General features: G+C 43.1%; 1 protein-coding gene across 1 annotated transcript in view; it reads left to right on the forward strand.

Moving 5' to 3' along the window:
• The window catches only part of LOC126194759 (equilibrative nucleoside transporter 3), an 83,775-nt gene that overhangs the window by 22,570 nt on the left and 38,740 nt on the right, over positions 1–22,465 (forward strand). The window contains exons 6-7 of the mRNA XM_049933041.1: positions 21,735–21,785; positions 21,991–22,223. Coding sequence (XP_049788998.1) covers positions 21,735–21,785; positions 21,991–22,223 — 284 coding nt within the window. The remainder of the gene's footprint in view (positions 1–21,734; positions 21,786–21,990; positions 22,224–22,465) is intronic.

Raw genomic sequence — 22,465 nt, forward strand, 5'->3', positions numbered from 1 at the left:
TCTGTTCACCCTATGTCCATTATCCACTGGAATATCCGCGGTATTCGAGCCAATCGGGATGAATTGTCGATCCTCTTACAATCCTACTCGCCGGTCATCTTCTGTCTTCAGGAAACAAAGCTGCGTCCCCATGACCGTTTTGTTCTCCCTCATTTTCAGTCCATCCGATATGATCTCCCCTCTGTTGAAGGCACTCCAGCACATGGAGGACTCATGATTCTTCTCCATGAAACTCTCCATTATCACCCAATCCATTTAAACACTTCCTTCCAAGCTGTCGCCGTCCGTCTTTCCCTTTCCGGATACACGTTCTCTCTTTGTACTGTATACATTCCATCGTCCACACCAATGGCACGAGCTGATCTTCATCTTCTTGGTCAGCTTCCACCCCCATATTTGCTGGTTGGTGACTTCAATGCCCACCACCCGCTTTGGGGATCTCCACATCCTTGTCCACGTGGCTCACTATTGCTAGACGTCTTCCACCAAGCAGATCTAGTTTGCCTCAACACTGGGGTCCCTACGTTTTTGTCTGCCTCCACGACAAATTTATTTCATTTGGACCTTGCGGTCGGTACTGTTCCGCTAGCTCGGCGCTTCGAATGGTTCGCCCTTGATGATACACACTCGAGTGACCACTTTCCATGTGTCCTTAGACTGCAGCCTCAACAGCCATATATGCGCCCGCGACGCTGGAAGTTTGCCCAAGCCGATTGGACACTTTTTTCGTCTCTAGCGACATTCGATGACCGTCACTTTCCCAGCGTCGACGATGAGGTCACACATATTACCGACGTTATTCTTACAGCTGCGGAACATTCAATACCACGCACCTCCGAATTGCCCCGGCACCCCCCAGTTCCTTGGTGGAACAAGGCATGCCGTGATGCACTACGTGAGCGGCGACGTGCTCTCCGCGTTTTCCGCCACCATCCTACTTTGGCCAGCTGTATCCGCTATAAGCAGCTCCGAGCGCGATGCCGTCGTGTCATCCGCGATAGCAAGAAGGCAAGCTGGAAATTCTTTATTAGCTCATTTAACACCTTCACTCCCTCCTCGGAAGTTTGGAGTCGGCTTCGACGGTTCTCAGGCGCGCCTAGTTTCTCCCCGGTCTCTGGGCTCACTGTCGCGCATGACACATTAGTGGACCCCGTCACAATTTCTAACTCGTTGGGTCAGCACTTTGCCGAGATTTCGAGCTCTTCAAATTACCCGCCAGCGTTTCTCCCGAAGAAACGTGCAGCGGAAGTGCGACATCTTGCTTTCTCCTCTCAGAATCGCGAAAGCTACAATACTGTTTTCTCCTTGCGGGAACTCCAACATGCACTCTCTTCTTCTCGCTCCTCCGCCCCAGGACCGGATGGTATCCACGTCCAAATGTTGCTGCATTTATCAACCCATAGTCTGCGTTACCTCCTTCGCCTTTATAATCGAATTTGGACCGACAGTACTTTTCCCAGACGATGGTGGGAAGCTATCGTCGTTCCTGTTCCGAAACCTGGAAAGGACAAACATCTCCCCTCTAGCTATCGCCCCATTTCTCTCATGAGTAGTGTCTGTAAGGTTTTGGAGCGTATGGTGAATTACCGTTTAGCGTGGTGGCTGGAATCCCGCAGTCTTTTAACACCTGCCCAATGCGGATTCCGAAAGCATCGTTCTGCAGTTGACCATCTAGTTGCTCTCTCCACTTATATCATGAACAATTTTCTCTGGAAACGCCAAACGGTAGCAATATTTTTTGATCTGGAGAGAGCATACGATACCTGTTGGAGGACAGGCATCCTCCGCACACTGTTCTCTTGGGGCTTTCGAGGCCGGCTGCCCCTTTTTCTTCGCGAATTTATGGCAGAGCGCACATTTAGGGTGCGGGTGAACACCACTCTCTCCCGCACTTTCTCCCAAGAAAACGGGGTACCCCAGGGCTCCATGCTGAGTGTTGTACTGTTTGTCATCGCTATAAATCCAATTATGGATTGTCTCCTTCCTGATGTCTCGGGCTCCCTCTTTGTGGATGATTTTGCGATCTACTACAGCTCTCAACGGACCAGCCTTCTTGAACGACGTCTTCAAGGATGTCTCGATCGCCTCCACTCTTGGAGCATCGAAACAGGCTTCCGTTTCTCTCCCAGTAAGACCGTTTGTGTTAATTTTTGGCGACGTAAGGAGTTTCTTCCGCTCTCCTTACATCTAGGACCTGTCAACCTTCCGTTTTCAGACGTCGCTAAATTCTTGGGTCTTATGTTTGACAGAAAACTGTGCTGGTCCTCCCACGTTTCCTATCTTTCGGCTCGCTGTCTGCGATCGCTTAACACCCTCCGTGTCCTGAATGGTACCTCCTGGGGAGCGGACAGAGTGGTCCTTCTCCGCCTCTATCGCGCCTTAGTGCGCTCCAAATTGGATTATGGAAGCATAGTCTACTCCTCTGCTTGGCCCTCTATTCTTCGGCGTCTCGACTCTATCCACCATCGTGGATTACGTTTAGTGTCTGGAGCTTTTTACACTAGCCCTGTGGAAAGCCTTTATGCTGAGACTGCTGAACCTCCGTTGTCCAATCGGCGAGCAGTCCTTCTAAGTCGTTATGCTAGCCATCTGTCTTCCATGCCTGCTAATCCAGCCCATTTTTTTTTTTTCGACGCCTCCTTTGATGTAGGGTATGCAGGCCGCTCCTCCTCCCTACTACCACCGGGAGTCCGCTTTCGTCAACTGCTCCATTCTCTTTCCTTCCGCTTTCCTAAAACCTTCTTGACTACTTGGGGTACAGCACCGCCTTGGCTCCGTCCCCAGATCTGCCTGCTCCGTGACCTCTGTCGATTTCCCAAGGATGGTACCCCTACACTTGTTTATCGTCGGGCATTTGCTGCTCTATGTGCACAAATGACGCACGCCACATTTATTTACACCGACGGCTCGAAAACATCGTTAGGTGTAGGGAGTGCCTATATTGTTGGCGACACCCCAAATCAGTTTTGGCTTCCCGACCAGTGTTCGGTGTATACTGCGGAGCTTTACGCTGTTCTCCAGGCTGTCCACTACATCTGCCGCCATCGGCGGATACAGTACGTTATCTGCTCAGGTTCTCTCAGCTCTCTCCTCAGTCTCCAAGCTCTTTACCCTGTGCACCCTCTGGTCCACCGGATTCAGGACTGTCTGCGCTTGCTCCACCTGGGGGGCGTCTCGGTGGCGTTCCTCTGGCTCCCGGGACACGCTGGTATCTGTGGGAATGAGGCGGCCGATATAGCGGCCAAGGCTGCAGTCTCTCTTCCTCGGCCAGCTATTCAGTCGCTTCCCTTCACCGATCTACGGAGCGGTTTATGTCGCAAAGTTGCTCATTTATGGCATGCGCATTGGTCAACACTTCCCCATAATAAATTGCGGGAAGTGAAAGCCCTTCCTTGCACTTGGACCTCTTCCTCCCGAACGCGTCGTCGGGAGGAGGTGATTTTAGCTAGACTCCGGATAGGGCACTGTCTTTTTAGCCATCGACATCTTTTAAGCGGCGATCCTCCCCCACTCTGTCCCCACTGCTCTCAGCTGTGGACTGTAAGACACCTTTTAATTGAATGCCCCTATTTTAATCTGTTACGCTCCCGTCTACAGCTATCGCCTGATCTCTCGTCGATTTTAGCAGATGACACGCGCTCAGCCGACCGCGTTCTCCAGTTTATTAGTGACAGTGAAATGACGTCAGTCATTTGAAGCCTTTTTTGGGGACAACCAACCCCTTTCTGTAGTGGATTTTTAAGCATTCCTTTTGCTTTTAGTTTCTCCAATTTTATGACTTTGTTCCCATTGCTGCTGGTTTTCAATTTCGGTTTTTTACTGTTTCCTAAGTCACGGGCTGGGCGCTAATGATCATAGAAGTTTTGCGCCCTAAAAAAAAAAAAAAAAACAGTGGATGCACTGTCAGAGAGCAGTACACAATGAAGGTGAGGGAAGTGAATCATGAGGTGACAGGACAGAGGCCCAGAAACAATTGACTGGAGGGTGTGGGGGCCACAAATTAGTTTAGGTCGAGGCCAGAATGATTTCTGGAGCAGAGAACATGTTTAAGGATTACTCCCATCTGCATAGATGAGAAATGCTGGTGGCAGAGGGAGGATGCTCTCGGCCACAGTTTGCTTGCGGCCATTCATCCTGGTGGACAGTTGGTAGGTTGTCACAGTAATATAGAAAGTTGTAAAGTGATTGCAGCAGAGCTGGTATATGACAAGTGGTCTTGCCTCTGCTGGGGTAAGAAAGACTATTACAGTAGTGTAATAGGAAGTGTTGGGTGAATGGATTGGGCAAGTCTACCACAGAGATAAGATCCCTGTGGCAAGGAGTTGGGATAGGAGCATCATAGGAATGGAGTAGGATGTTGTGAAGGGTGGATGGGTGATGGGACACCATTTTAGGGGTTTGAAAGATCTTGGGTAGAATGTCCCTAATTTCAGGGCATGATGGTAGATAATCAAAGCACTGACAGTGTGGTTCAGTTGCTCCAGTCAAGTGTTGTATTATGTGGTGAAGGGTCCACACCCTGGTCCAGGAGACCCTGTCCTCATTCCTTCACACACTCAACACTTTCTCCCCCATTCACTTCACTTGGTCCTCCCCAACCAAATGTGCCACCTTCCTGGACATTGACCGCCTCCTCTCTCACAGCTCCATTTCACCTTTGTCCACATCAAACTCATCCCCCACCAACCACCGATAATACCTGCATTTCAACAGCTGACATTCCTTCCACACCAAAAAATCCTTTCCATGCAGCCTGGCCACCCAGAGGGCAGTGTATCTGCAGTGATAGGAGCACAATTGCCCAGTAGGCTAAAGCTCTCACAAAAGCCTTCACACACACACACACACACACACACACACACACACTATTCCCCACACCTAGTCCACAAATAGATACCCCATGCCGTATCCCCATACACCACTGATCCTCCCACTTCTCCAGGAACTAGCTACAGCAGAGCATCCCATTCACCACCCACTACCACCCCAGACTGGAAGAACTGCACCACATCCTTAATCAGCACTTTGAGTGTCAATCATCTTGCCCTGAAGTTAGGGATATCTTACCAGAGATACTTCCCACCCCTCCTAAAGTGGTGCTCTGTCACCCACCCAACCATGGCCTAGTCCATCGCTATATTACTCCCAATCCCAACCTCAGGGACTGTATCCCTATGGAAGATCTAGGTGTTAGACATGCCCAATCCACAGCACTTGCTATGCACAGATGTGAACAGATGTTGAGTGATCACATTGAAGAGCATGAAGATGACGAATACTCGTGTGAGATAGAATTATCAACACCTGAAGAGATTGAAGGGGGCTTTACTGTGGTCTGCATTTGGCCAGCTGGTCCAATTCTGCCTATCCAGCTCTGGTGCATTTGGATCTGATGGTGGCTCAATGTTGGACTGTATGGGAACATGAAGGTAGACTGCTTACTATACAGGTTCTGGTCGACCACATCTGACCATCACAAGAGAGGATTACCATCTTGTGCACCGAGCACATTGTCTACATCTGCCATCTGAGATCAAATAATAGATTCTCTGCAACATTCTGTGTCATCCTGCACCATTAGTTGGAGACTATCAGCAGGACTAGAGATTTACTGTCTCATGCATAGGCTACCATGAACACAACACAGATGAGTGCATTTGCAGAGGTTCTGTAACTAAGAAGCTTGGACTGCTGATAAATGGCAGCACATTGTGTTCAGTGAGGAATCACAGTTTTGCACTACCCCTGATGAGTGTCACCAGTGAGTATGGTGGAGATCTGAGCAGAGTTCCCATTCTTCCAAGTCTTGGAGATGCACAGCAGTGCTGCTCCTGACATCATGTTGTGAGGAGCCATCAGGCTGGTAGCAGTTCACGGAACTCTGATGGCACAATGATATGCCACAGAAAACAACTGTCCTCATGTGTTACCTCTCACATGCCAGTATTGTTGTGCCATTTTTCAACAGAACAGTGCTTGTCTGTAGTGATTGGACAACTAAATGGTTTTAACAACAAACCGGCATTCAATTTTTTCATTCGGTCAGTTTTTTTGGTCGAATGAAACAACCAAATGGCACTAGCCTCTGCAGTCATGGCAGTTATATGAATGTTGTTCACAAACACTCCAGGGTTCAGTGGTTTCACTCAATGAGAGAAACCAACTGACAAACATCTCTGACACATCAGTTCTATAAATATTTTCACTCTGTCTCTGGTTCTGGTACTTTCTCTTACATACTTTTTCATAGTTTTCTGTTATTCATGAACCATGAATAAGGTTGCTAATATTTTGAGAGAAAAATAACACGTGTTATTTCGAGGAGAGGTGAATAAAATGTATATTTTTAAAAATGAAGTATTTTCAAAATTTATATATTTATTTACATGAGTAATACTTTTTTTTATACTTCTGGCATTAAATATGGATTTTTGCTAGGTAAATGCTGAGGTGATGTGAACAGAATGAGTGTAAAATACATTTGTTAACTGTTAAGCAATTTAATCACTTGCTTTTTAAGCATATTCTGTCAATTGTCAGAAGTATTATTTTTCTTTTCTTTTTTGTTCCAGTATAGTAAATCATTTGTTAATTTTCTTTGAACTTCTTTAATATAGTTTCAGAATATGAATAAGTTTTGCAGATATGGTTTATAGCATTGAATTTATCTTGATGATCACTTTTTATCCAGTAATATGATTTCTTCCATTCCTTTTTCGTGATTTTGATCCAGACGCAGAGTTCACTATTAAGTAAAAACTTATTCATAATCATGGATGAAAAACTGAACTAAAACTACTTGCTGGCCTAAATAAAAAGTGATGATAGCTGGTAAGAGTGCTGTCAACAATAATAATTAAACAGTGTCAAAATGATTGGATGTTTCCACTCAGAACCGAATTTTCTTGGTATTGGGCAACACCAGTGTTCTCTCCCAGTGGTTGGGGGGCATAAAGATGGTTGGAGACTGTTTACGGTGATTACTAGAGGAAGGGTTACCTGTGAAATAATTGAAGTAGCAATGTGTGAATGTGGGTACGACTTCTTCATTTCTGTGAAATAGTATACCTGCTACTTTTCAAAGGCTGTAAAATATAAAGAGGTTTCTTTGCACGAGTATGATATGTGTATATGTAGCCAGTAATTTAATTTTCTGCACAGTATATTCACCTTCCACAAAAATAAGTGGCTGAATAAGTGCTAGATTTGAATGATTTTCATTTAATGGAAATTATCAATCCTTCCAAGTAAAATGAAATGCATTGAGTCCCTAAAATTTGGCAATGATCCTATCTTCTTGACATACACTTAAGGGATCTTTAAGCTCAACTTTGTAAGCTACACAATACATCAGCGTAGTTGTGTGACCCACAGCAATATATTAATCAGTTTTAAATGATTAAAAGATTGGTGTCACTTTGATTGAAGAGGGTAGTTCATTCAACTAAAACTCTAAAGAATGGTTTCGACAATCATACTATCTCTCCACCATTCCACTCCCGAACAGCGTGCGGGAAAAACGAACACCTAAACCTTTCTGTTCGAGCTCTGATTTCTCTTATTTTATTTTGATAATCATTCCTACCTTTGTAGGTTGGGCTCAACAAAATATTTTCGCATTCGGAAGAGAAAGTTGGTGACTGAAATTTCGTAAATAGATCTCGCCGTGACGAAAAAGTCTTTGCTTTAATGACTTCCATCCCAACTCGCGTATCATATCTGCCACACTCTCTCCCCTATTACGTGATAATACAAAACGAGCTGCCCTTTTTTGCACCCTTTCGATGTCCTCCGCCAATCCCACCTGGTAAGGATCCCACACCGTGCAGCAATATTCTAACAGAGGATGAACGAGTGTAGTGTAAGCTCTCTCTTTAGTGGACTTGTTGCATCTTTTAAGTGTCCTGCCAATGAAACGCAACCTTTGGCTCACCTTCTCCACAATATTATCTATGTGGTCTTTCCAACTGAAGTTGTTCGTAATTTTAACACCCAGGTACTTAGTTGAATTGACAGCCTTGAGAATTGTACTATTTATTGAGTAATCAAATTCCAACGGATTTGTTTTGGAATTCATGTGGATCACCTCACACTTTTCGTTATTTAGCGTCAACTGCCACCTGCCACACCATACAGCAATCTTTTCTAAATTGCTTTGCAACTGATACTGGTCTTCAGATGACCTTACTAGACGGTAAATTACAAAATCATCTGCGGACAACCTAAGAGAACTGCTCAGATTGTCACCCAGGTCATTTATATAGATCAGGAACAGCAGAGGTCCCAGGACGCTTCCCTGGGGAACACCTGATATCACTTCAGTTTTACTCAATGATTTGCCGTCTATTACTACAAACTGCGTCCTTCCTGACAGGAAATCACGAATCCAGTCGCACAACTGATACGATACCCCATAGGCCCACAGCTTGATTAGAAGTCGCTTGTGAGGAATGGTGTCAAAAGCTTTCCGGAAATCTAGAAATACAGAATCAACTTGAGATCCCCTGTCGATAGCGGCCATTACTTCGTGCGAATAAAGAGCTATCTGCGTTGCACAAGAATGATGTTTTCTGAAACCATGCTGATTACGTATCAATAGATCATTCCCTTCGAGGTGATTCATAATGTTTGAATTCAGTATATGCTCCAAAACCCTACTGCAAACAGACATCAATGATATAGGTCTGTAGTTCGATGGATTACTCCTACTACCCCTCTTAAACACTGGTGCGACCTGTGCAATTTTCCAATCTGCAGGTACAGATCTAGTGGTGAGCGAGCGGTTGTATATGATTGCTAAGTAGGGAGCTATTGTATCAGCGTAATCTGAAAGAAACCTAATCGGTATACAACCTGGACCTGAAGACTTGCCCGTATCAAGCGATTTGAGTTGCTTTGCAACCCCTAAGGTATCTACTTCTAAGAAACTCGTGCTTGCAGCTGTTCATGTTTCAAATTCTGGAATATTCCATTTGTCTTCCCTGGTGAAGGAATTTCGGAAAACTACGTTCAATAACTCCACTTTAGCGGCACAGTCGTCGGTAACAGTACCATCGGCACTGCGCAGCGAAGGTATTGACTGCGTCTTGCCGCTTGTGTGCTTTACATACGACCAGAATTTCTTTGGATTTTCTACCAAATTTCGAGACAATGTTTCGTTCTGAAACCTATTAAAGGCATCTCGCATTGAAGTCCGTGCCAAATTTCGCGCGTCTGTAAATTTTAGCCAATCTTCAGGATTTCGTGTTCTTCTGAACTTTGCATGCTTTTTCCGTTGCCTCTGCAACAGCGTTCGGACCTGTTTTGTGTACCATGGGGCATCACTTCCATCTCTTACCAATTTATGCGGTATGAATCTCTCAATTGCTGTTGCTACTATATCTTTGAATTTGAGCCACATCTCGTCTACATTTGCATAGTCAGTTCGAAAGGAATGGAGATTGTCTCTTAGGAAGGCTTCTGGTGACACTTTATCCGGTTTTTTAAATAAAATTATTTTGCGTTTGTTTCTGGTGGATTTGGAAGAAATGGTATTGAGCCTAGCTACAACGACCTTGTGATCACTAATCCCTGTCAGTCATGATGCTCTCTATTACCTCTGGATTGTTAGATGCCTTGCAGAATCTGCATCTACATCTGCGTACAGTGCAAGCCACCATATGGTGCATGGCAGAGGGTATTCTGTACCACTGTTAGTGGTTATTTTTCCTGCTTCAGTTGCTAATAAAGCAAGGGAAAAATAACTGTCTATAATCCTCTGTGTAGCCAAATTTCTCTTAACTTATCTTTGTGGTCCTTACGTGAAATGTATGTTGGTAGCAGTAGAATCACTCTCCAGTTGGTCTAAAATGCCATTTCTCTAAATTTCCTCAGTACTGCCTCACAAACAGAACATCATCTTTCCTCAGTGGGTTTCCATTTGAGTTCAGAAAGCATGTCTATAATACTTGGGTGCTGATCTAACCTACCAGTAACAAATCTAGCAGCACACCTCTACATTTTTTTGATGTCTTCCTTTAATCTAACCTGGTGGGGATAACAAACACTCAAGCAGTATTAAAGAATGGGCCACACTAGTGTTATATGTGGTGTCTCCTGTGTAGATGAGCTACACTTTCCCAAAATTCTCCCAATACAGGGAATCAACAACTAACCTTCCCTACCATCAGCCTCACATGCTCATTCCATATCATATTGCTTTGGAACATTACACCTAATTATTTAATTGTTGTTGTTGTGTCAAGCAGAAGATTGTTTTTCCTGCTCAATGACACTAAATTCCATTTTTCTGCATTTAGAGGAAGGTGCTATTCATCACACCAAATGGAAATTCTGCCTGTCATCCTGCATCCTCTTACATTCAGTCAATAGTAACATGTTGCCATACACCACAGAGTCATCAGCAAACGGCCATAAATTGCTTGGTCACTCTGTCAGAGTTTTATATAAGGTGTCTTTCCTAACAGTTGTCAGGTGCATTTTCGTTGGTGTTTCAGCAGATATTTGCAATTTAATTTTTGCAACATGTAGCTCGAGTCAGCCCGAATAAATACTGCTGATCTTGTCTCTCATGTGCTGCCAAGCATCGGTGGAAAGTGTTTGTTTTTTCTTGTTATAAACAAAATGATTTGTAAAGTGTTATTTTACAAGGCCACTGAACAGAATGGTCCAAAATTAGTCTAGTGTCTTATTCATTTTATCGATATGTTTTAACAGGAATACTAAAGCGTGAAGAATAATCAGCATGCCAGCAGTGACTGAGCAGCAGTTCTGCATGATGGTACCAGTCAGTATGTGTCAGGGTAGTGGTGTGGCTGCTGGAGTACTGGCCATTCTCTGTGTCTTGCTGTTCCAATTAATACATATTGACAAAACAAAGAATGCTGTAGATCAATTTGTGACTGCTGTGTCAAGTAGGCAAGTAAAATTACAATTTAAAAATCATTTTGTTTATAATGGAGAAACAAACCAATGCTTCCCTTTGGCTCTGGGCATTGAATGAAAGATGTGATGAGCAATATTTGTTCGGACTGACTTCAGCAACATGTTGCAAAAACTAATTTTCAAATATTTGCTGCAACACAAGAGAAAATGTGCCTAATGTCCCATAGGAGAGGCACCGTGTGTGTGTGTGTGTGTGTGTGTGTGTGAGAGAGAGAGAGAGAGAGAGAGAGACTGCCTGTTGCCCTTCATCCCTGGTTCACAGCATTTTGTGTGAGTAAAGGGCAAGCTGAGTTTTGCACGAGCTATGCTTCCTAAACCCATGGTGATTCGTGGAAAGCTTTTCTGTCTCAAGGAAATTTATTACATTCACACTCAGAATGTGTTAAAGAATCCTGCAGCAAACTGATTTTAGGAATATTGGTCTGTAATTATGTGGATCCGTTTTATTTTACCTTTCGTATATTCAGTAGTCACCTGGTTTTTTTTCACTTGCTTGTGACTGATATGATAAGACCATGCAATCTTGGTGTTGCTGATGGCTCAGATGATGGTCTTTCTTTCCAGATAATGAAGTTACATTAGACAAACAAGAAGTTAAATTACCTGATTGCTACCATCTCCATATGTTAATAGAATGACAGGGAGAGAAAACAGGAGAAAACCTTATCAATAACATGATTCTCATAGTACAGTGTAATATGAATATCTTCGAAACAAGCAGAATAACTGAAACATGGAATACAGAGAAGACTGTGAAGTCTTCTAGAAATGCAATGTGAATTTTAAATTTTCTGTTCCTCTTTTTCAAAGGGGCTGCACCATCTGCAGAATGAGTCAACTGTTTTTGAACAACTGAGTGAATCAATTGTTTTCATTTGGTTCCCAATACTACTCCTCCACACATGAACATATGAGGAGAAAAGAAAAATCACCTCTGAAAATAGGTCTTCAGCAAGATAGGCTGACGCTGCATGGCCAACTGGCTGTGTTTTGATACTAAAGCAGTATCCAGCAATGAGGTGGATTACATTGTCAACCGCTATCGCATCACGGTTTACAATGAAAATTATTGTTTGGGATTGCATCAGATAAGATTTCTGGGCCTTGTGGGAGATATCCTGTAATTTCTGTAATAAAAATGGGCATCTTTATGCCAGATCAGGAAGTATTGTCCAGAAAATAGATGATGTTGCTGCCACTAACCAGAATCCATATCTTTCTAATACAGAAGTATCTCTGGAGGAGTAATTGAAACATGAGCTCAACTATTGACATAGAAATGCCTCTTCACCATGTGGGAGAGACACTGAGTATAACCTGTGGCATGTGAAGCAATGGAATATAGTATTTATTACCTCTTCTTACAGCATCTTGCATGGAACTAATTTATGGAAAGAATCTGATCTAGTTCTAAGGTTCCAGGCAGCTTCTTAATTACCTTCAGTATGGATTCAGGAGATAATAGTTCACAGATAACCTGATTTCGCTTGCAACATTTTCATCTAAGCATACACCACCCAGTTGATGTCTGTGTGTTCAGAAAGTCTGTGGTACTGTATGGATGTGTAATAACTTTCATTGAGTCTTCCAGTGACATATCTCTGTTTATTTGAGCTTTACTTTTCCAATACCATTTTAAATACCTACACATTAATATCCTATTAGATCAGGTTTGTGTGTGGGGTCATCTTTGTCAGTGCAGTTAACAGTGTATCGTCAACATAAACAGAGTCAGGATGACAATATTTTTTTCTGATCATTTTTCATTAATAGTCCACATATGATAGTTACATGAAATAATGGGAAGTCTGGGTTGGAATATCAACAATAGTATGAGAGGACAAATGGTTTCTAACCATAAAGATGATGCGTTGAGTTGCAGACAGATACAATGAAAAGGCGATTACATATAAGCTTTCAGCCAAAGCCTTGATAAAAAAAACACAAACACATTCACACAAGCAAGCACATCTCAAACATACATGACCACTCCAGATAGAATGCAGCTGAAATGCATCAAACGGAGCAACAGTTCAAAGTGGGGTGGGGGAGGGGGAGTGATACCAGGGTATGGGTGGAGGAAGAGGACTGAGTGTTTCCTGATAGTGTCTGCAGGAACTAGAGGTGGCAGGCCAAAGTTTCCAGGCCCAATGTTAGGAGGCTGTGGGATATAAATTCCCTTGCACATTTTTTCCTCCTTGCATTTGTGCCTTGAGAATGGCAGGGTGTGCTGTCGAAATATCGGCGGTGGTCGATGACGTCACCCGGCAGCAAACCCATAAGTTATTTGAACATGCGTAATGTATGTTGGCGGAAGTAGAATTGTACGACAGTTAGCAGTTCTCTAAATTTTCTCAATAGTGTTTGTCGAAAAGAACATCGCCTTCCCTCCAGCGATTCCCATTTGAGTGTCCGAAGCATCTCTGTAACATTTACATGTTGTTCCAACCTACTGGTAACAAATCTAGCAGCTCTCCTCTGAATTGCTTCAATGTCTTCCTTCAATCCGACCTGGTACAGATCACAAACCTCAAGCAGTACTAACGAATAGGTTCCACCAGCATCCTATATGTGGTCTCCTTTACAGGTTAACAAATCTTTCCTAAAGTCCTCCCAGTAAACCAGAGTCAATCATTTGCCTTTCCTACCACAGTTCTCATATGCTTGTTCCATCTCCTATCGCTTTGCAACGTTATGCCCAGATATTTAAATGATTTGACTGTGTCAAGCAGGACACTAGTAATACTTTATCTAAACAGTACATGTTTGATCTTTCTACTCATCTGCATTATCTTAAATTTTTTCACCTTTAGGGCTAGCTGCCATTCATCACACGACTTGGAAATTTTGACTAAGTTGCCTTGTATCTTCCTACAGTCACTCAACTTCAAGACCTTACCATACACCACGGCATCATCAGCAAACAACTGCAGATTGCTGCCTACTCTGTCAATAATGAAATGAAGCATGTTATATTTAGCTGCATGAGGGGGGAGGTTCCCTCACAACCACCTAAATGCCTTCTTTTGCCTTTTTCCTATGTCATTTTCAACTTCCCCATGCCATTCCTGCCACACTGAACCCCTGTTACATATTTCTGTACCAATTCAGAAACGTTTCCCCTTCCCTGGATAAAATCCAGTCCCACATCCTATTCTTAAATATTGCCTAAACTGTAGAATCCCCAAATGACCTAATTATACCAATTTTTCTCGATACGATACCTTATTTCACAATGACACTCATCGTTTCAGATTCCACCAGTACCTGTCTAACAAACCTTGTACTGCAGAAACACATCTCCAGAACCACCTCTGCTCCCTCCGCAGGATATGCTACTGTGCAGTCCCTACTGCATACATCACATCTCTGAAACAAATCCCTTGCTGGAGCACCTGGAAGAGTATTCTGGACATTACCTTCATAAGTTTGCCAATCTACTGACACCCTACTGCCACCTTTGGGCACCACTATCCAACCTCTATCCTACCCACAGTGTTCTTCGTCACCAACACCTCATATCACCCAGATCCTACCTAGCTGAACTTCTCAGAACAACTCCAGAACACTTAACCTTTCCACTAAGATCCTCAGCCCCACAGTATGTTCAGTCCTATCTAAAGGCCTCACCTTCAGCCCTACACCCAAACTGAAGCATGCTCGACTCATCAATGATCTACTCTCCTCGTCCTGATCCATGCAATGGGAACACTTCTTTGACACCAATCTCTCAAACCATAGTCAACCTAATCACAACATTGAACCCTGCATCTCCTAGTTCATACCTTCTCCCTTCCACCTAAACACCCACTGGTGCCCTTCTAGGAATTCCTTACTTCCAACTTGGCCTCACCACCCTTCCTCAGGTCCCTTCCCAAGATCACCAACGCTTCAGCAGGAGAAAGGACAGTCATACACAGCCTCAAAACAAATACTGACCTAATCATCCTACTTGCAGAAGTACAACATAACCTCCAATCCGTGCTTAATGCCTTAGGCCCTTCCCTGAACCTACCCCTTCAATCCATTTCCCTCCTCACCCCTACAACACATCACACACTCACCTTCTCATGCTCCCCAAATCCACAAAACCAGCAACTCTGGACACCCCGTTGTAGCTGGTCATTGTGCTCCCACTGAAAGAATTTCAGCTCTCACTGGCCAACACTTCCACCTATTGCCTGGGATGTAACTTCCCATATTGAAGATATAAACCATTTCCTTCACCAACTCAACCATCTTCACCCCTTTGCCCCCTAGATCCCTACGCATCATTGTTGACACCATTTGCCTACACACCAACATCCCTCATTTCCGTAGTCTTGCCACTATTTAACACTATCTCTCCCAACATCTTTCAGACTACAAAATAACCTCCTCATTCCTCATTCACCTTACTAACTTTATCCTAACGCACAACTATTTCTCTTGTGAAAGGAAAGTATATGAATAAATCTGTGGCACAGCTAAGGGCACTCACACAGCACGCTCTTGTTCTAACCTGTGTGTGGACTGCCTGGAGAAAACCTTCCTAGACTCCCAAACACCTGGTCTGGTTCAGGCTCATTGATACCTTCATTATCTGGACTCAAGGACACAACAGTTCTCACTCCTCCACAAACTCAACACCTTCTCTCCCATTCACTTCACTTGGTCATCTTCAACCCAACGTGCCACTTTCCTGGCCATTGACTGCCTCTTCGATGATGGCTCCATTCCCAACTTCTGACCACATCAACTACCAACAGTAACTACATTTTGACTGCTACCATCCCTTCCACACCACAAAATCCCTCCCCCAGAGCCTGGCCATCCAGGGATGGTTTATCTGCATTGAGAGAAGCAACCTTACCCAGCATGCTGAAGGTCTCAAAGAGCTTCACAGACAGGCACTTTCCCCCCAGACCTGGGATGCAGATGGATTTAATGTGTCATATCCCTCCCCCCCCCCCCCCCCAATCCTCCCACCACCCCCAGGAACCAGCTACAAAGGAGTGCCCCCTGTCACCTAATAACACCCCAGACTGCAACAAATGAACCACATCCTTCGCCAGGGCTTCGATTATCTATCATCATGCCTTGAAACGAGGGACAACCTACCCCAGATCCTTACCACCCCTCCTAAAGTGGTGATCTGTTGCTCACCCAACCTCCAGAACATCCTGGTCCATCCCTGTGCCACTCCCTATCCCAATCCCTTGCCATAGTGATTATATCTCTGTGGAATAAACGAGGTGCAAGAGACCTGCCCAGACCACCTACCTAGCGCTTCCTATTCCAGTCCTGTCACAGGCTTGTCCTACCTCATCAGACACCGGACCACCTGTGAAAGCAGCTGTGTCTTATACCAGCTCTGCTGCAATCATTGCTCAGCTTTTATATTGGTGTGACTACCAACCACCTATCCACCAGGATTGAATGGTCACTGCCCAACCATGGCCAAGAACAAAGTAGACCACCCTGTGGCACAACACGCAGCTGAACATAATATGCTCTATTTTAAGGGCTGGGAAGTGTAATAATGGATGATATGTGTTGCTCAACAGAAATTAGGAAAAGAATTGCAATGGCAAAAGAAGTATTCAAGAGGAAACAGAAAATACTTTGTGGACCACTAAACAAAGATCTGAGGAAAAGACTTGCCAAATGTTACATATGGAGCGTTGGGTGCGGAGACATGGACATTGAGGAAGGACAATGAAAGAAGATTGGAGGCACTAGAGATGTGGATATGGAGGAGAATGGAGAAAGTGAAATGGGAAGACCGACTAAGGAATGAAGATGTATTAAGAAGAATTGGAGAAGAAAGAAACATGCTGAAAGTCATCAGAAAGAGAAAACTGAACTGGATTGGACATTGTTTGAGGAAGGACTGTTTATTGAAGGAAGGACTGGTGGAGGGGGAAAAAAGGAAAAGGAAAAAGGAGATATCAAATGCTGGACAATATCAAAGGATGCAAATATTCAGAAATGAAAAGACTGGCTATGGACAGACAAAAGTGGAAGAGGCTTAACCCATGACAAGACCTGCTGTAAGGCAGAATACCATAGTAGTAGTACTACTACTACACATCCTGGGCCATCTGGATCCTCCCCTCCAGCACCAGATTTTCTGAACCGCGCAGATAGGAGTTTTCCGTATGACACATTCTTGGTTCCTGAAATCATCCTGGCCTCAACCTATGGTAACCTATCATCCTCACACTCTCCACCCAACAGTTTCTGCACCAGCCCCCTGTCTTATCACCTCCTCCCAACTAATGTCCCCTCATCCTCATTGTGCACTACTTTCTGTCTACACAACCACTCATCTTTTCCCCTTCTCTACTAAGAGTGTTGAGAGAAAGACTAATAACCTCCTGAAGAAAAGTTCTTTGTCACAGGAGACTATCAAGAGTCTTAATTCCACCTAGATTATGTGGTCTCCCTAAGGTCCTTAAAGAGGTTGTCCCGTTGAGGCATATTGTTTCTAATATTGGTGCTCCGGCATATTGTGTAGCGAAACATCTTGCTAGTTTGTTGAGCCCACTAGTAGGTAGGTGTGAACACATTAAGAACTCCGCAGATTTCTTACATCGATTGCAGGGATTGCGTTTGAATGACTCTGATATTTTTGTCAGTTTTGATGTGGTTTCTCTTTTCACCGGCATTCCTCTCTCTGATTCGTTGCAGCTAATTGAGGTTAAGTTTGGTGTCGAGTTAACAAATTTGTTTCGACATGTGCTGACTTCCACTTACTTTTTATTCAATTGTCAGTACTTCGAACAGACTGATGGAGTTGCAATGGGAAGCCCGTTGTCACCTATTGTGGCCAATTTGTTTATGGAGGACGTGCATTGGAGTCAGCGACCTTGAAACCTGTGTGTTTTTTCAGATATGTAGATGATACTTTTGTTGTTTGGCCTCATGGTAGTGAGAATTTAAACCGGTTTTTGGAACACCTGAATGCAATCCACCCAAGTATTCAGTTCGCTATGGAGGTGGAAGAGAATGGATTCCTTCCCTTCCTTGATGTGTTGGTCAGAAGGAAGACCGATGGTACATTGGGGCATTCTGTTTATAGGAAGCCTACTCACACTGACTTGTATCTGAAAACTGATAGTTGTCACCATCCAGCTCAGTGTGAAGGAGTACTTCGTACCTTGGTTCACAGGGGCCACTTTATCTCAGACCCTGAAAGTTTGGCAGCTGAGCTATCACATCTCGAAATCACCTTTCATCAGAATGGTTATAGTGAGAGGCAGATCAAACGTGCGTTACGCTATCAGCCCTCTTTGCAACGACAGTGACGATAGCAACGAAGTGGCACCTAAGTCATCGGCATTTTTGCCTTATGCACGAAGCATTTCCAACAGGATTGGCCGTATTTTGCAGAAATATGACGTGAAATGTGTTTTTCGACCACCTTCTAAGATTAAGGCCCTGTTGGTGTCCATAAAAGATGATCTTGGTTTGCGTAAGGCTGGTGTCTATTGTATTCCTTGCAGTTGTGGCATGTCATATATTGGTCAGACAATCAGGACTGTGGAAGACCGGTGTATTGAACATAAGCATCACACAGGCTTACAACAGCCAAGCAAATCCGCTATTGCTGAAAATTGCCTTGACACTGGTCATCCTATGGAATACAACAACACGGAGATTCTGGCTTGCATGTTCAGCTATTGGGATAGTGTTATTAAGGAAGCTGTTGAAATCAAACAATCACGCAACCTTATAAACAGAGATGGTGGATTTTGTTTAAATGCTGCTTGGAATCTGGCTCTGTCTTTCATCAAAAAACAGAGGGACAGAATTAGTGCTACCTAACCTGTTGATTAATAGTCACTATCGATATTTCTGATGTTGGTTATCTTTGTTTGTGTTGACACTTGTTCTGTGTATGGTATCTTCCTTGTTTCTCCTCCGTGAACCGAAGTATTAAATTCCCTTGCACATTTCTTCCTCCTTGCATTTATGCCTTGAGAATGGCAGGGTGTGCTCCTGTCAGAATATAGGCTGCGGTTGATGACGTCACCCGGCAGAAAACCCGTAAGTTGTTTGAACATTCAATTCACCGGAAAAAGTTAAGGTCTTACATTCCACATAATTATCACGAAGATAAGAAATTAGGGCTCACGCAGAGGCATGCAGACAATCGTTTTTCCCTTTCTGTATTTGTGAGGGGCACAGGAAAGGAAATGACAAGTAGTGTTACAGGGTACCCTCCGCCACGCACTGTATGGTTGTTTTTGGAGTAGCTATGTAGATGTAGACTGGCTGCTTCACAACCCAGGTTATCTGGATCCTCCCCTCACCCACCAGCTTTTGGACTACACACATGGGAGTTAACCGTACAACACATTCTCCGCTCCTGGAATCATCCCAGCTACAATTGATGGTAATGTATTGTCCCCACACTTTCCATCCAACAGTTTCCACCCCCTCTGTATTATCACCTCCTCCCAACTCGCGTCCCACCACCCTCACTGTGCACCTCTCTGTACCTGTGTACCCACTGGTCTTTTCCACTTCTCTGCCACTCTCCCCTCTACTCCCCATTCCTCCCTCCCCTTTCCTCCCAACACTGTGTCTGGCATCCTTGGCCTGCCAGCTCTAGTCTCTGCACACTCTGCCATCCAGCACTCCTTCCTCTTTCTCCATCCATACCCTGCTATCCCTCCCCCTCCCCCTTCCCCTCCCCACTCCAGAGTGGCCAGAGGTGGAGGTCATGCTTGTATGCTGTGCTTGCTTATTGTGTGAATATGGCACAGAATCAGTACATTAGTGTACATGATTACATCCATTGGCTGTTGGATCAGTTAACGTACATAATTGTGTACATTATTGTGCTGTTTTTGTACCACATACACACAGAAATATCTTGTATACCTGTCAACATGTAACAACAATGTATTAAAATGTGTAATGCGATCTGAACCTTAAAATATGTCCTTGAAACTGGTCCGTGGTTGAAATTGGCCAGTTTCACAAGTAATGAACAGATTACAACCTACTTGGACCATGCTTTCATTCTCAAAACACCTTGAGATTGTGGACCCTCACAAAATAAAATTTTAAAAAACATTAGGTATGGATCAGGTTAAGGGAATTAGGCTGAATGTTTGGAAACATCACTATTCCAAGCTCCTGCTCTGAAGTTGATTAGTCGACTCTTTACATCAGACAGGAATGCATTACAACATGATAAAACTGCTCATGACATAATAACTCCATTACTCCTATTTTAAAAAAGTAGGGGAAGAAATTGACATTCTTTGGGTACCTACTAGCATCAGAATTCAGGAGTGTGTGCTACATGATGGAACAGCCAAGGACAACTGCAGGGGTTACAACAAATGCAGGGGTTACAGAATTAAGCTTTGTGTGCTTCTCTATTGGTTATAACATTCTTATTCTCTGAAGGTTATGTGACAATGACACAATATGATTTGAGGTTACAGACAGTGAGTTAGTCAGTAAGGCAAATATCCAACTAGGAATTCCTTTTTCTCATTGATGAGATAAAGTGCCTTTGACTTGTCTGTATAGTTGTTTGATACATGGCTTTATAACCTTGTGCAAATATCTTCTGTTTATGGAGCTAGTATGTTTTTCCTGTATACCACATTTTTAGCACAGTAAATGATTTTACATTCCAATTAGAGAATATTTATTTGTCACGAATGCATCCTTTGTTATAACTGATGGGAAGGCAAGTGTGTATACATTCTGGAATTTTATTTTGTGGTCTGGACCAGTACAGTTTGAGTGAAGATTTTAGTATGTTGCCATTTAATTCATTTCTAATTTAATAATCAATCAGCCTGCAATGTGCATCTGCTGTAGAGTTTTCTTTTGTATCTCCATTTTAGTATTCAGCATTATGGAAACTAAATGTTTTCATTACTTATGTTTATATATGTAGTATGTATGATGCGTAATGAAAAATGACATTAGCCTGGTGAATGTTAGCCTAATTCTTCAGCAACACATGCTTTATTAAGCACAGATTATTTACAAATAATTCACAGAAAGTATTGGTCCTGACTCTTCTGAAAATATATGAAAAAGTCTTCTTGGCAAATTCAGAACTGTGGAAGTTTGTTAAATGACTCACTTTTTAGTGGAGAAGGACTCTGTAGTTTTGACAGGGAAACACTTATATAAATCATGGTCTCAGTGGGCCCATATGCTGTTGGTTCATTCACTGGAAAGACAACTGTTGATTGAATGATGATCAAAGACAGCACCGGATTAGTCAGAAAGGCAAGTCTATGTACTAGTAAAACATTATGCTACATAGCAGCAAAGTCTGAATCACAGTCCAGGAGAAAACCCTGTAACAGACAGTTGCCATTAATAGATATTCTGGAGAGCTGACAGTAAACATTGCCTGATTGTGACAAATGAGGCCATGACAGTCCACAAAGCTCTTAAATCTTCCCTGGGTGTTTTGTCATGTGAACTGGTGCTGGCAGATGTAATCTTTCTCACTACACCTAACAACCTTACCAGACATATGTGTAATTACAGTAAATGGGCCATTGAAGTTTCCAGAAGAATAACAAGAAATAAACTGTGAATTAGTTTAATTACCCAAGTTTTCATGTGGTTAATACATTGGTACAATGGACAGCTGATTGATATGCCTTTATTTGTGGCTTAAAAAACTTTGAAATTTCTTGGGGAGAATTATGGTTGAAAATATTTTGTTCATTTCATACAAGGAAGCAATATCCAGTAGATTTATTTTGAAAAATAACAAGTGTTGTTTTTTTTTCCTTCAAGTTTTTGTTTCTCTGTTTCAGGGCAGGAGATCTTTTTTATAGTCACGCTGGCAACAGTTGTGGTTCTTAATAGTGAGTAATGTTCTATTGAATGTTTTGTACTATGGGTTAGCTGTTTGGTTAATCATGTATAAAATAACAGTAATTCACCATTATTTACTGCTTTTCTTTATCTGCCTGAGTATTCAGTGTGTGAAAAGGAAGTGTAGTAAAACTGTGATATCCACTCTGAGAGCTCCATTTGTCTGAGACTCACCTCAATCTTTCTGTTCTCTAGTTGCATCTGCTGTACTCCAAGGTGGCCTCTTCGGTATAGTCGCAAAGTTTCCATCTCGGTATATCACTGCTGTTGTCAGTGGTCAAGCTCTTGGAGGAATATTTGCTGCTCTTGCAGAAATTGTGTCCCTATGCATTGGAGCCACACCAGTCAACAGTGCATTTGTTTACTTTATGATTGCTGATGGAACACTGATTCTATCATTGATCGCATATCTGGTGCTTTCACGTTCGGTATGTCAATACAGGAATTAGTAACATTTGTGTAGCATTTCTATAGATGTGTTTTGTTCAATTTTCTTTTTAACCCCAACTGTATTATTCAACTTCCAGTTTATTTTCTTTCCAAGGATTTCCATTAAAATATGTAATTAGACAATTTTTTAAGACTTTTATTGACTATCAGTTAAAAACACAATGACAAACAGTAATTCAAGAACTTCAGTCACATTGTAACTCTTACAACTGTCTCATCT

This window comes from Schistocerca nitens, chromosome 7, assembly GCF_023898315.1.
Source record: "Schistocerca nitens isolate TAMUIC-IGC-003100 chromosome 7, iqSchNite1.1, whole genome shotgun sequence".
In the NCBI taxonomy this organism is placed as follows: Eukaryota; Metazoa; Arthropoda; class Insecta; order Orthoptera; family Acrididae; genus Schistocerca; species Schistocerca nitens.